The 13679-nt window shown below is 36.3% G+C and overlaps 1 protein-coding gene across 2 annotated transcripts in view; it reads right to left on the bottom strand.

Annotated features, from left to right (window-relative positions):
• SLC16A1 (solute carrier family 16 member 1) overlaps positions 1-13679 on the bottom strand; it is a 62203-nt gene that overhangs the window by 12407 nt on the left and 36117 nt on the right. For both annotated transcript variants that reach the window (XM_086717869.1, XM_086717868.1), the window contains exons 2-3: positions 5407-5667; positions 240-383 (exon numbers count right to left, since the gene is read on the bottom strand). In XM_086717869.1, coding sequence (XP_086573995.1) covers positions 240-383; positions 5407-5623 — 361 coding nt within the window. In that variant the 5' untranslated portion in view covers positions 5624-5667. The remainder of the gene's footprint in view (positions 1-239; positions 384-5406; positions 5668-13679) is intronic.

Genomic DNA, 13679 nt, shown 5'->3' on the forward strand with positions numbered 1-13679 from the left:
GATGCTATCATCTCTTTGATTCATTCATTCAACAATGAACACATACTGTATGATAGCAATTTCTTTGAAAGTTTGATTTTCTAGTACCCTTAAAAGTATTTATATAGCTCTTCAAAATGATAATCAAGTAATTTCCGTAAGGAAGGAATTTCACTCAAAAGATCTGAAAGATGAATGTAAGTGAAAAGCAAATAGCCAGTAATAAACTAATGCTTGAAAATGAACCAACAGCAACTCACCTCCAATGACTCCAACACACAAGTAAAGTTCCTGAACGGTATTACAGAAAGAAGCTGCAATCAAACCACAGCCTGACAAACAGCCACCAGCAATCATGATTGGACGACTGCCATATTTATTCACCAGGATACTGCTGATAGGACCTGGGAGAGAACCAGAAATTTAGTAGCATAGAAGAAAGGAACCAACTCCTGCACATCTATAGAAGGCATTAATGACACTAAATGACAAGTTCTCCAAAATAAACAGAAAACAACAAAAGACGATGGTAAGAATATTGCTTTCTATAATTATTTCATAGTCAAAGTGTATTAGAAATAAAGATGCTAAAAAACATCACTGTGTGCCTTCTACATCTATAAATGTTGGACAGAATTTTGCTAAAATATAAAAGGGCTCTGGTCTCTCCTCGGTCTTCTTCTTATAAGGCAGAACTGGCTGAAAACACCTTGGTAATGGATGTTTGTAGGCTTGTTGTCATATCTAGGATATGATCAACGTATTCAATAAGTTTGCTCCGGGGGCGCCTGGGTGGCGCAGTCGGTTAAGCGTCCGACTTCAGCCAGGTCACGATCTCGCGGTCCGTGAGTTCGAGCCCCGCGTCAGGCTCTGGGCTGATGGCTCGGAGCCTGGAGCCTGCTTCCGATTCTGTGTCTCCCTCTCTCTCTGCCCCTCCCCCGTTCATGCTCTGTCTCTCTCTGTCCCAAAAATAAATAAACGTTGAAAAAAAAAAATTAAAAAAAAAAAATAAGTTTGCTCCGTTTTCATTTTTTGGACAGGCACTCTGACATGATGAGATGATTTTAGAGTATTATTTATACATTATCATAAATGCAGTTTGTGTCATATTTTTAAAAAAGAAAAAAATGAAAATGACCAATATTTTTTCCAAGTTTAAGTAATTTTGCAATTAGGAAATCTAACTTTAAAACAAAAAAAACTGTTCCCAGTTTTACCTACATGTCTCAGGTACTGAATTGAGTCTTTCTTTCAGAGTTAACTTGGCTCCGTGCCTATATTACTGTTTCATGGTAACAATACTGTGGGGAAAAAAGCTTGTGGGAGATTAAGTCAAATAATGGTCAAAATATCTTGGGTCTAACAACTCAAGAAGATAGAAAATAGAGTGTTATTCTGAGAAAATCAGATTAAAAACAAAAGAATATCTGATTAAATTTCCTCTGCTAAACAGATGAATACCAAAATATCAGCTTTTCTTGAACATGAGAGAAGGAACCAAATAAAATATGAAGTATCATAAGGATCAGGAAGAAAAAGATTTGTTGTATTTATCAGTTTTCAAATATGAATATCAAATGGCCTCTCCTTACTTGCTACAAATAGGTATAATCTGTAAGTCCTTTTACCAAACTTTTAAATGTTAATTATAAGAAAGTCTTATCCAAACCAATGTTTTAAAAGCTGTAACACAATTCTTAAGTAGACTAACAGTATTTCTAATTACACTGAATGACATTCATTGAATTTCATTTATGTATAAGAATACTTATGTCTCTACTTCATGGATATGGACTTGTGGGAATGACACCTTTGTTTACCTGACACTGTACCTCGTCTGCCTGGAAAAGGTAGATGACTGCAAACAGAAAGGATCACTGCAATGCATCAGTAGGGAAAGGACACAAGGAAATGATCTGCTGTTTGAACACTGCAAAGTCACAAAGCTACTGAAAACCAAGTTTCAAATCCAGCCCGTTTCTCCCCATTACATGCACTCTATGTGTGTGGAACTAAACTACAAAGCAGAAGTCATACAAATCATGTTTTTCTTCTATTAGCACAGTAAATTCTGACCTTCTTCTGTTCATTCTATAATTAGTTCCCTAGAAGACAGTCTACTTTTTAAAACAAATATACAGTGTATGTATTCAGAATATACTACTGGTTATATGTTGACATATTCTATTTCCATAAACACCATGGAAAATTCTGCAGTTACTTATATTGTAGTACTACACTCAAAGTTGCAGGATGATACAATTAAAAGGTCAGGCTCTGACCCCAGGGAATCCAAATTCAAATTATGGTATGTTTGCAAGAAGGAATCAAACCTTTTGACATCCTAGTGTTTCAGAGTACTCACTAAGTCTATCTCAGGGGCTGGTTTCAGAAATGGCTGCTAGGAGAGACTTCAGGCTCAGCTTGAATTTGTATAAAAATTTTTCATTGACTTTCTAAGTCACTTCATGAAAATATCAGACCACGGCTCGTTTGGAAATAATTTGAATTTATAGCTTATGTAAGATGAAATAATTAAAGAGGCGCCTGGGTGACTCAGTCAGTTAAATGTCCGACTCCTGATTTTGGCTCAGGTCATGGTCTCACAGTTCATGAAACTGAACCCTGCATCGGGCTATGCACTGACAGTGCGGAGCCTTCCTTGGATTCTCTCTCCCTCTTTCTCTGCCCCTCTCTGGCTTGCGCTCTCTCTCTGTCAAAAAATAAACATAAAAAAAAGATAAAATAATTAAATACTGGAAGAATATTCATGAAATATTTCCATATAAATTCCATATAAATTTTCATATACATTCTGTATAGTCAGAATTACAAAGGTCAAAATAACTGCCACATCGTTGATTCTGTGAATTAGAAGTTAATACTGTAAAGCCCACAATATTAAAGTAGGAATGTCAAAATGACGTACATTAGTGTGAAACTGAAAATATGCAAATTTACACTTTCATGTTAAAAAAAAAAAAAACTCAAGTAAATAAATCAAGAGTAGGCAACTAAGATTTCCTCCCTTAAAAATACACTTATGCTCTAACAAGCATCAGTATATATCTCTGAACCAAAGCATTAAAAAAGCCCACTAAACCACTCATAGGTCAAAACATATTAGCGTTGAGGGTGTGGCCCAAATACAGAAGTTACAGAATTATGGCAGTTTAAAAACTGATGATAATTCTTAGGGGATATACCACTTAGGAGCCAATCAAAACAAAATAACCCATTTAGGAAAAATTCCACCACAGGCTCTCAATAGGCAATTTGTCTTTCAGAGTTATTTCAGGAAGGATGGCCCCAATTAGCTATCATTAAAAATAGAGAGGGGTACAGTTCATAGGCCTATTATAACACGAATTCAGAGAAAATGTGCTAGTTATCTCTGGGTGAGGACAAAGAAGGAACTGTTTTCCCAGAAGAAAGTGTCATGTGCAATTAGCACAACTGACATCACTTACTTTTGATGCAAAATACAAGTGGCTCTCAAGCTCTGTGACAGCTCCAAATTGCAACATGTGAACCTCTGGTTCATCCTCAGCTCAACACACATTGAACACACACCTGGACTACTTCTGGATAATACTTATGCCAAAAATTTCTTCAAGCCATCATAGTCAAAACCTGATTTGAAAATCCAGGCACATAGAGTTCAAAGCCTCTAAAACTACTGGCTCTTACAATCTAAATAATGTCCAAAGTCCCTTTTGGTTTCTCTGAATTTATAAAAAGAAAATAACTACTACAATATAGCACTTAGGTTCTCTTATAAATTTTTTTTTTCAACGTTTTTATTTATTTATGGGACAGAGAGAGACAGAGCATGAACGGGGGAGGGGCAGAGAGAGAGGGAGACACAGAATCGGAAACAGGCTCCAGGCTCCGAGCCATCAGCCCAGAGCCTGACGCGGGGCTCGAACTCACGGACCGTGAGATCGTGACCTGGCTGAAGTCGGACGCTTAACCGACTGCGCCACCCAGGTGCCCCTAGGTTCTCTTAAAAGTACTGAAACAAAACAGGCATACCTTCAAAATTCAAAAGGTATAAAAAGATACGTAGTGAAAAAAGAAGCCTTCCCACTCCTGTTCCAAGTCACCCAATTCACCTCTCTGTAAGGCCACTAGGTTACCTGTTTTTTCTGTGCAATGAAATTATATACTTAATTAAATTAGGACTTCAACTATTTACTGTTTCAGAAGTTTATGTTATTGTCTCAGTTGGATTATGAACTCCCCAAAGGCAGGGATCAGGATCAAGTGTTCTCTGTCACTCACAAGACCTAGCCTAGAGGAGGTGGGGTGGAGAGAAAAAAACAAACAAGACCCAGCCTAGGGTGAAATATGTGCCTAGTGCTTAATATTGGTTCAATCTGCCACCAGGTGAGAAGCCCAAGGCTAAAGTTTTACAGTTGAAGTATAGAATCTTTATATTGGCTGGCTATTAAGGAGCTACATGTGAAAATAAGCTAAGGTACTAAACTGCCACCAAAAAATAGTATTAATAGAGGTGAAAGCTTGGCTAAATAAGCACCATGAGACACTGTCAATCTCAGTAAATAAATACACTTGGCTTTAGAATCTCTCACTAAGCAACTATACATTTTAAGTATTATGGAAGGTTTTGACTTCTACACGTTACATTGTGATTTGATGTTCCAAGGTGAAACAAACTATTTTAAATGATGTTAAGTAAGCAACTTACTCTCCGTATCTCCTTTAAAACATGTCAAGGAAAACAGAAAGGAAAAAGTGATGAAACTTAAGCTAAAATTTAAGTTTAAGGCGAAACTGAAATGCTTTTTAAAAAATTTTTTTAATGTTTATTTATTTTTGAGAGAGAGAGACAGAGTGCGAGCTGGGAAGGCGGCAGAGAGAGAGGGAGACACAGAATCCGAAGCAGGTTCCAGGCTCTGAGCTGTCAGCACAGAGCCCGATGCGGGGCTCGAACCCACAAACTGTGAGATCACGACCTGAGCCAAAGTTGGATGCTTAACCGACTGAGCCACTCAGGTGCCCCTGAAATGCTTTTAGGACAAATAACATCACAAGGAACAAGGGGAAGATTTTATTCAGTTCTTTAATGCTAATGCCATGAAAAGATTTTATCTGACACTTTGAACCATGCTACTATTCAGGTGAGCCTGATTTATTTCAATTCTCCCAACATCAATTTAAGAAAACCCTTCATGTTTACATCTCAAGAATCTAGCAGAGAGCAAGAAGAAAAATCAGTTGTGCACATGTCATTTTTCTGAGTGCTTTTTAAAGCTCAATGATTAGGAGTTAGACCAAATCACAGCTCCTTACAGTTTCTCATTTCTGTTTCAGAATACTACAGGGGAACAAACAGAGCAAGAGTTGTCATGGTTAACAAGAATGAAAAATATGAATAAAACAGCAGGCCTTGGGGGTTCTTACCTCCACCATACATGACAGCCAACATGATTGAGGATATCCAGGACACTTCACTGGTGGTGGCATTGAAGATACCTTCAATTTCTTTGAAGAACACAGTAATGGATTTGGGAAACGCATAAGAGAAGCCGATGGAAATGAAGGCTCCAACTACTACCGCCCACCCCCAGCCTCCATCTGGGGGAGTATATCCAACTGGACCTCCAATTGCTGGTGGCATTTTATGTGTAGATGAGTTCCAAAATGCAGTTCAAATCCAAATATCTGAAAAATATAAAATTAAAATACCATGTCAACAATGAAGCACTCCCACCAGCAAGGCACTTGCACACTTTATGGCCAGCTCTCAAGTAACTGAATTGTTTTTCAATATTACTTTTCCAATAGAGATTATCTTCTAAGGGCATTATCAGAAAAAGAGTCTTAGAGCCATGGTATTGCCCATAGTTTTTAGTAGGAAAACAGGTCCTTACCATTTAAGGAACCATAACGGAAATAAATCCTGTTCAGTAAATATAGCCTTTGTATTTCAAGTAAGCCTACTTGTTTTAGAAGTTAATATAATTCCTCAAATTATTGTGAATAACTAAATGCCTCATTTGATTTATCTGCATGCAAAATCCACGTAACACATGCCACACACAAGTTTCAAGTTTTAAAACAGACTTTTATAAGTTTTCCCCTTTCCCAAAATGTATTCTTCAATACTATTTTCTTTTTACTTTCTCTTATATGCTGACAGAATATTAGGAAGTGGGTACCCAAGTCACCAGATACATAGCAATTTGCAAAATAGATCATTCCGAACACACAAGAATTTCATTTAATGGGCTGGAAAATTATCTCAGAAAAGTTTCTTTTTATTTATATAATTGCTTTGACTCAAGATATTTTTTTCCATTATATGACAAGAAAAGCCCCTAAACAATAGCTCAGTCAAGTATCATTAAATCCACAAATTGAACTATGATGTCAAAAGATGATACTTCAAATTAAAAATTGTCCCCTTTTCTTGAAGTGACCTAGTATTAATGAATAGTATGGTTAGAAAATGCAACTTTCAGGGTGCCTGGGTGGCTCAGTTGGTTAAGCGTCTGACTTTTGGTTTCAGCTTAGATCATGATCTCATGGTTTGTGGGATCAAGCCCTGCACTGGGCTCCGTGCTGACAGCGTGGAGCCTGCTTGGGATTTCTTTCTCTCTCTCTCTCTCTCTCTCTCTCTCTCTCTCTTTCTCTCTTCTCCCTCTCTTCCCCCCCACTCCATCTGCCCCTCCCTTGCCCACATGCTCTCTCTCAAAATAAATAAATAAACTTAAAAAAAAAAAAAAGAAAATGCAACTTCCTGTTAAATTATGAATAAGAAGATACGAGTGAAAGGAAACAATCAACGAAACTAAAAGGCAGCCTACGGAATGGGAGAAGACATTTGCAAAAATGACTTATCTGACTAAGGGTTAGTATCCAAAATCTATAAATAACTTATCAAATTCAACACTCCCCCCCAAAAAACTCAGTTAAGAAATGAAAAGACATGAATAAACACTTTTCCAAAGAAGTCATCCAGATGGCTAACAGACACATGAAAAGATGCTCAATATCACTCATCATCAGGGAGATACAAATCAAAACCATGATGAGATATCACCTCACACCAGTCAGAATGGCTAAAATTAACAACACAAGAAACAACAGGTATTGGCGAGGATGTAGAGAAAAGGGAACCCTCTTGCACTGTAGGTGGGAATGCAAACTGGTGCAGCCACTGTGGAAAACAGTATGGACATTCCTCAAAAAACTGTTTCTTCCAATCCATCTGAACACTTCAAATAGGATTTAAGAAATGAATGTTGCAAGATAGGAAAAAAGTAGCCCATAGTGGAAGCTTCCCTAAAAGCAAGGACATAGGTTGTCTTTATTCACAAAGGACATAATTGTCCACATAGGCAATGCTAAAGAATATTAAGAAAAAGGTACTAGACCTAAAAATAAATTTAGGTTTCAGGATACAAGATTAATAAACAGAAATCATCTTTTTATAAACCAGCAATCAGAATTTTCAAGTAAAAAAAATAACATTCACAACAGCATCAGAAAACTACTGAATAGGGATACATCTAATAATGTACAAGATGTATACACCGAAAACTATGAGATATTACACTAAGAAATTAAAAAACAAAAAAAAAATTAAAAATACAAAAGATAACCCATCCTCATGGTTTGAAAGATTCAATATTTAAATTAGGCAAATATTTCTAAAAGCATGTAACACATTTATTAAAAAGTATCTAAATTGGATTTCAAGCTACAGGTTGGGAGAAAATATATATAAAATATATCCAACAAAAGACATGTCCAAATCTTTTATAAAAAGATCTTTTATGGCTCAGTAGTAAAAGACAAGAAACTCAAATAAAAATGGACAAAAGATTTGGGTAATTTATCAAGATACATGAATAACCAAGAAGTACATGAAAAAATGATCAAAATTATTAGTCACTTGTGAAATGCGAATTATAATAAAGAGATATTGATATAGGGGCACCTGGGTGGCTCAGTCGGTTAAGCATCCGACTTTGGCTTAGGTCATGATCTTGCAGTTAGTTCACAGGTTCAAGCCCCACATTGGGCTCTGTGCAGACAGCTAAGAGCCTGGAGCCTGCTTCAGATTCTGTCTCCCTATCTCTGCCCCTCCCCTGCTCGTGCTCTATCTCCGTCTCTCTCTCTCTCAAAAATAAACATTAAAAATAGAGAGATACTAATATATATCTACTAGAATGACTAAAATTAAGACTGATAATACCAAGAGTTGGTGAGGATATGAAGCAAATGGAACCCTCTGTTGCGGGTGGTAAAGCAAAATGGTACAGCCAGGTTGGAAAACATTTTGGCAATTCCTTAAAAAGTTACACAAACATATGATCCAGCCATTACATCCCTAGGCATTATCCAAGAAATGAAAACATACATCTTCATAAAGACTTTTATGAGAATTCTCTAATAGCTTTATTCATAATAGCTCAAAACTGAAAACAATGCAAATATCCATCAACAAGTGAATGGAAAAACAAATCATGAGATAGCCATAAAATGGAATACTACTCTGCAATAAACAGAACTACTGATGCAAACAAGAACATGGGTGAATTGTAAAAATGTTCTGCTAAGTGAAAAAGGACTAGACCTAAAACTATATTCTATATGGTCACATTTATATCAAGTTCTAGAAAGGCCAAATTCTAATAATAGAAAACTTATCAGGGAGTGAAGAGAAGAGACTGACTACAAAGGGGCATGAAAGAACTTTTCAGGGATAGGAAATACTCTTATGATTTGGCAGTAGTTACTCATCAAATTGTATATTTAAAACTGGCTAATTTTATTGTATGTACATAAAATTGATTTAAAAAAATAGTTCAAAGGCAGTGTCAAGGCAGATAAAATCTGTTTAGTGGCACATGGAGACAATACAAAAGCAAAAGATGATGGCAAGCAAATTTTCTCTCTTGGCCATCTGGTGGTTAAAAATAAGAGGAGGGGCGCCTGAGTGGCTCAGTCAGTTAAGTGTCTGACTTCAGCTCAGGTCATGATCTCATGGTTCATGGGTTTGAGCCCCGCATCCAGCTTTGTGTTGACAGCTCAGAGCCTGGAGCCTGTTTCAGATTCTGTGTCTCCCTCTCTCTCTGCCCCTCCCCTGCTCACGCTCTGTCTCTGAAAAATGAATAAACCTTAAAAAAAATTTTTTTGTTAACAAGTAAGAAGAGGAAAAGGAAGAAGACAAGGAAGAGGAGATAGTGCTCTCTTCTGAGAATTCACAACTACAGGCCTGGGTGAGCTTATGGTTGGCAGGACAATGTCTGTGGGAAATTTCTGTTGTTCTTCCAGAGATATGTTTGACTTTGTCAGTAAGATTTCCCACAGACAAAGCCCTGCCAAACATAAGCTGATGATCTAAAATTTCAAAACACTCAAGAACCAATTAACCATGAGTGAAGTAAAGCCAACTCAATATAGCTAGATTAGACACAAGAACTAAAGACAATGATATATTTGAAATGATTAAAAGCATGAAATAAGAAATTAAGAACACTAAATAAAAGCAACACATTAAAGACTATTAAAAGAGTAGTTGACTTGAAACAGAACTTCTAGAAATAAAAAGTGTACACAATGAAATTCATAACAGGTTAACCAGCAGACTGAACATAGCTAGAGAGACCATGAACCTGATGACAGGTTTGAAGAAAAGTCAATTAGGGGAGAGCTTTCTTCTTGATCTGTGAAAAATTTAGAAAAATAGACTTTAGAATGGGAGGATGTGCATACATCTAATGGAGCTTTGGAAGAAGACAATGGAAAGAATGGGGAAGAAGCAATTTTCAAGAGTTAATGCCTATACCTATTCCAGCTTCGATGAATATGAACCTACAGTTTGAGGAAACTCAACCAGATAAAGAAAAAAAAACAAAACAAAAAACCACCAAGAAAATATAGATTACATAATCTGGAGATAATCACGCTGACAAAACAGAATTCTCACTGATTTTGAAAAACTCTCAGCCACCATGTCTTCAAATATTTGTTCTTCCCTTTTCCCCTCCTTCCACTCCCTGAGACTCCAATTGGATGTGGACTGAACCTTCTCAAGGTATCTACTCTCTTTTTTTTCTGTGTTTTCCATCCTTAGTACGGTTCCATCCGTACTGAGAATTTGAGGCTTGGATATTATCTTCCTCCAGAGATGATTCTCATTTACCTAAGGCTATATAAACCCAGAATCTCTTTAAGAATGTTTCAAGGACCAAGATGTTTTGTTCATCCAGATGACCTGAAATCACGTTGCAGTTCCTTTGAGGACTGGTTTATCTCAAATGCACCCTTACTCCTATGGCACAGCCCTTTAGGATCCCAACCAAAAAGAACAGGATTTACCAGAGCTCTTACTCTTGGTGAGCCCTAGACTCCAAAATTTGTTCCTTTGGATCTCTGAAGCTTTCCAAAGCACTACTCAGGTTCCCAAGAGAGTTGCTCCTCCTTCTATAACCAGAAATCTGCTGACCCCATAATCATATCACTATTGCCATAATTAGGAAGCCAGCAAAATAAGAAGCTGCCAAAAATCACGTTATCATCAAAATCAGGAAGTCGGCACAAAGGCTGTTAATATCTGCAGTTAGCTCGAGAACAATATGTACCTCCTATGACATCATCAAGATGGATCTCATGTGCTCTGCTTCTCAAAATCTCAAAGCCAATGAGTAGACATAGAGACCTCTGTTCTAATTTTGCCTTACAAATGTCAGATGATCTATCTGACTGGCAGAATTTAAATCAAATTCAGAAATATAGTTGCAAGGGAACCTGAGAAATGTAGTTTAGCTTTAAAGCCTATGCAATATATTAATGTACACTAGAAAAGAGGATGTAATGGATGCTAAACACCATTTCCAAAATATACCTTAGACATATGCAGTATGATTTATGTAAAATCTAAATTATGTAAAACTATATATGTATACACACACATATCTCCATACCAGTGTCTTTATAAAAAGTGTACATTGATACTATTATATACAGACATACACGAAATGGGTATATAAAAAAATGAAAAACTGTTATAAAAATTTCTAAATGCTTACTTACTGTCAGTATTTGTATTTATCTCATCATGGACTAGCAATATACAACAGACTAGCACTGATCTGTGGGCCATACTTAGTAGTGCTCCTTTCAAAATTATCTGGGAGAAGTGATTCAAGAATGCTAGGCAAGGGCATCTCCTCCATATCCTCCTGGCATTGGAACTAGCCAAGATTGAGAGGATCAGATATAGATGGGAGGCCACCACAATTATAAATTTGTTCTTATCAGGAGTTTCCCTTGGTTAATTCATCAGGATGGGTGAAATTATGCCACAATATAATTCCCAACCTATTCTTGTTCACTGGTGAAACAAACAGGGCTAATGAAAAGGTGAAGTGCCCAGGGAAATAAAGAACATACTGTCCCATTTCCCTTATAGAAGAGGTTTAGACGGTATGAGAGGACATCTCCAAGAGTTATTCACAACCTCACTAGAGTTGCAGATAGGTCCTAATCTGATGCATAATTCTCCCTTCTCTAAGAATATTGTTTGCACAGCAAGAATTGCTGGCTTCTCTGGATTTCAGGTACTTCGCCTATCCGAGGATCCATAGCTTGTTCTCTATGTGAGAACAGTGTCAACATTCTAAAGTAATATTCTTTTCCTTGGAACTGTAGTCTTTAGTTTTCCTCAGTGTGCACATCATTATATGACACATCATTACTTGACTCTATAGTTTGCCTTAAGGTTCACTCTTGGTGTTGTACATTCTATGTCTGGACAAATTTATAATGATATGTATCCATCATTATAGTACATAATAAGTACTTTCATGGCTCTAAAAATCTTTTGTGCTCCCTCTATTCATTCCTCTCTCCTCTTTAACCCCTGGCAACCACTGATCTTTTTATTGTCTCCATAGTTCTGTCTTTTCCAGAATTCCTTATAGTTGGAATCATACAGTATGCAGACTTTTCAGACTGGCTTCTTTCACTTAGTAATAAACATTTAAGTTTCCTCTAGGTCTTTTCATAGTACATTTCTTTTTAGCGCTCTATAATAATATTCATTGTCGGCATGTACCAGTTTGTTCACCTACTGACAGAATCTTGGTTCCAAGTTTTGGCAGTTGTGAATAAAGCTGTGTAACCTCTATATGCTGGGTTTTGTGCATATAGAAAATAACCTACTGCCTTGTATATTAATTTTACATCTAAAGTTTATTATTAAGCTTAGGTTACATAGAATATAATTTCTGGCATATTATATGTTGTATTCTATGCACTTCAAATAGATTTCAAAATTTTGGCACTAAATATTTAGCCCAATTTATAGGAAATACCATATAATCTAACTGGCCAGTTCATTTTTAAACCAGTCAAGCAAAACAGGTTTCTGTCAAAGTCATACCTCATTTTAATTGAAATAAATGTATTGACCCACATCCTGTGGTAACTATTTCATTTTTAAAATCTAACTTAAAAAACAGAGAGGAAAGGAGTTTGTCGTCCAGAAGGAATAAAGTCCTGCCTCCTCCAATATTTCTCACCTAACCCCTCTTTGGATTTCTGTCATAAGACTCTCTCTGGGACAATGCATTCTGCAATTTTCTCTTGTTTGGGGATTCCAGAGACTTTGATAGTCTGGGGCAATGAGCCACAGTAAGAATTAGGATAAGTCAAAGATATACTTTTCTTTCATAGTGGGGTTAAGGGCTTTTAGATAAAACAAACTGAAAAAGGAAAGGAGAAAACTTCAGGCATCTATTTTCAGGAGACGTGATTTTTAGTTTAGAGTACATCTGAATCTGAAAATCTGAAGAATAATTCCCTTAAAAATATAACCCAGTTTAAAGATTAAAGATCTTTGTCCTAGGGCATCTATCTATGATTCAGGTGGGATAAAAATATTTACAAATTGAAGCTTCCTAAAATTTCTATTGGAATAAATATAATAAAAAGTTATTTAACAGCTCAGTTCTGCTAAAGGAAACAGTCTTGATTCTAAAATTATATTAAACAGAACTGCTCCCAACATTAGTTTCATGAGTTTTTCCCTCACTTAAGTATGAAAAAAGAGAAAAGCACATGAAATTTTTCAAAGAACCACTAAAAAGATTAGTTCACCCCAGATTGTTTACACACATAGACATCCATGCAGATGGCAAAGCTATTTAATGCATCAAGCTCTGACTCGAAAAGCTAATACGTGCTGGACGTGATTAAACTTTGAGCTTAGCTGCCAGCTATGATTTGTCCCGGTTAGTTAAAGCAGTTACAATTTTTAGTCACTAAGACTTGCCTCATCAAGTTAAAAATACCTTATTCCATAGTGTCAAAAATTTAAAACTTCAAGAAGCTTAAAAAAAAAAAAGATTCAGAAGTTAACAAGAAGTCTAAAAAATTAGACTATACAAACTGTGAAAACACTTCAAAAAACCAGATACAGATTCAACATAATTCTGCTACTCTCTAACAAATGGCTCTCCTTATTAACTTAAAAATTCTGATGGCACCTAGTAAAAAATTGTGTAATATCATTATTTATAGTACTTCCTTTAAATATAAATAAATTAAATATATTAGTTCCTTTTAAACTGACCATATCTCAGCTATAAACATAAGGGTTCATACAAAAAGTAAATTATGAGAACAGGGTCCCTTGCACAGTATTCAGAGCCCTGCTGAGA

This window comes from Puma concolor, chromosome C1, assembly GCF_028749965.1.
Source record: "Puma concolor isolate L17-30 chromosome C1, mPumCon1.1.hap2, whole genome shotgun sequence".
In the NCBI taxonomy this organism is placed as follows: domain Eukaryota; kingdom Metazoa; phylum Chordata; class Mammalia; order Carnivora; family Felidae; genus Puma; species Puma concolor.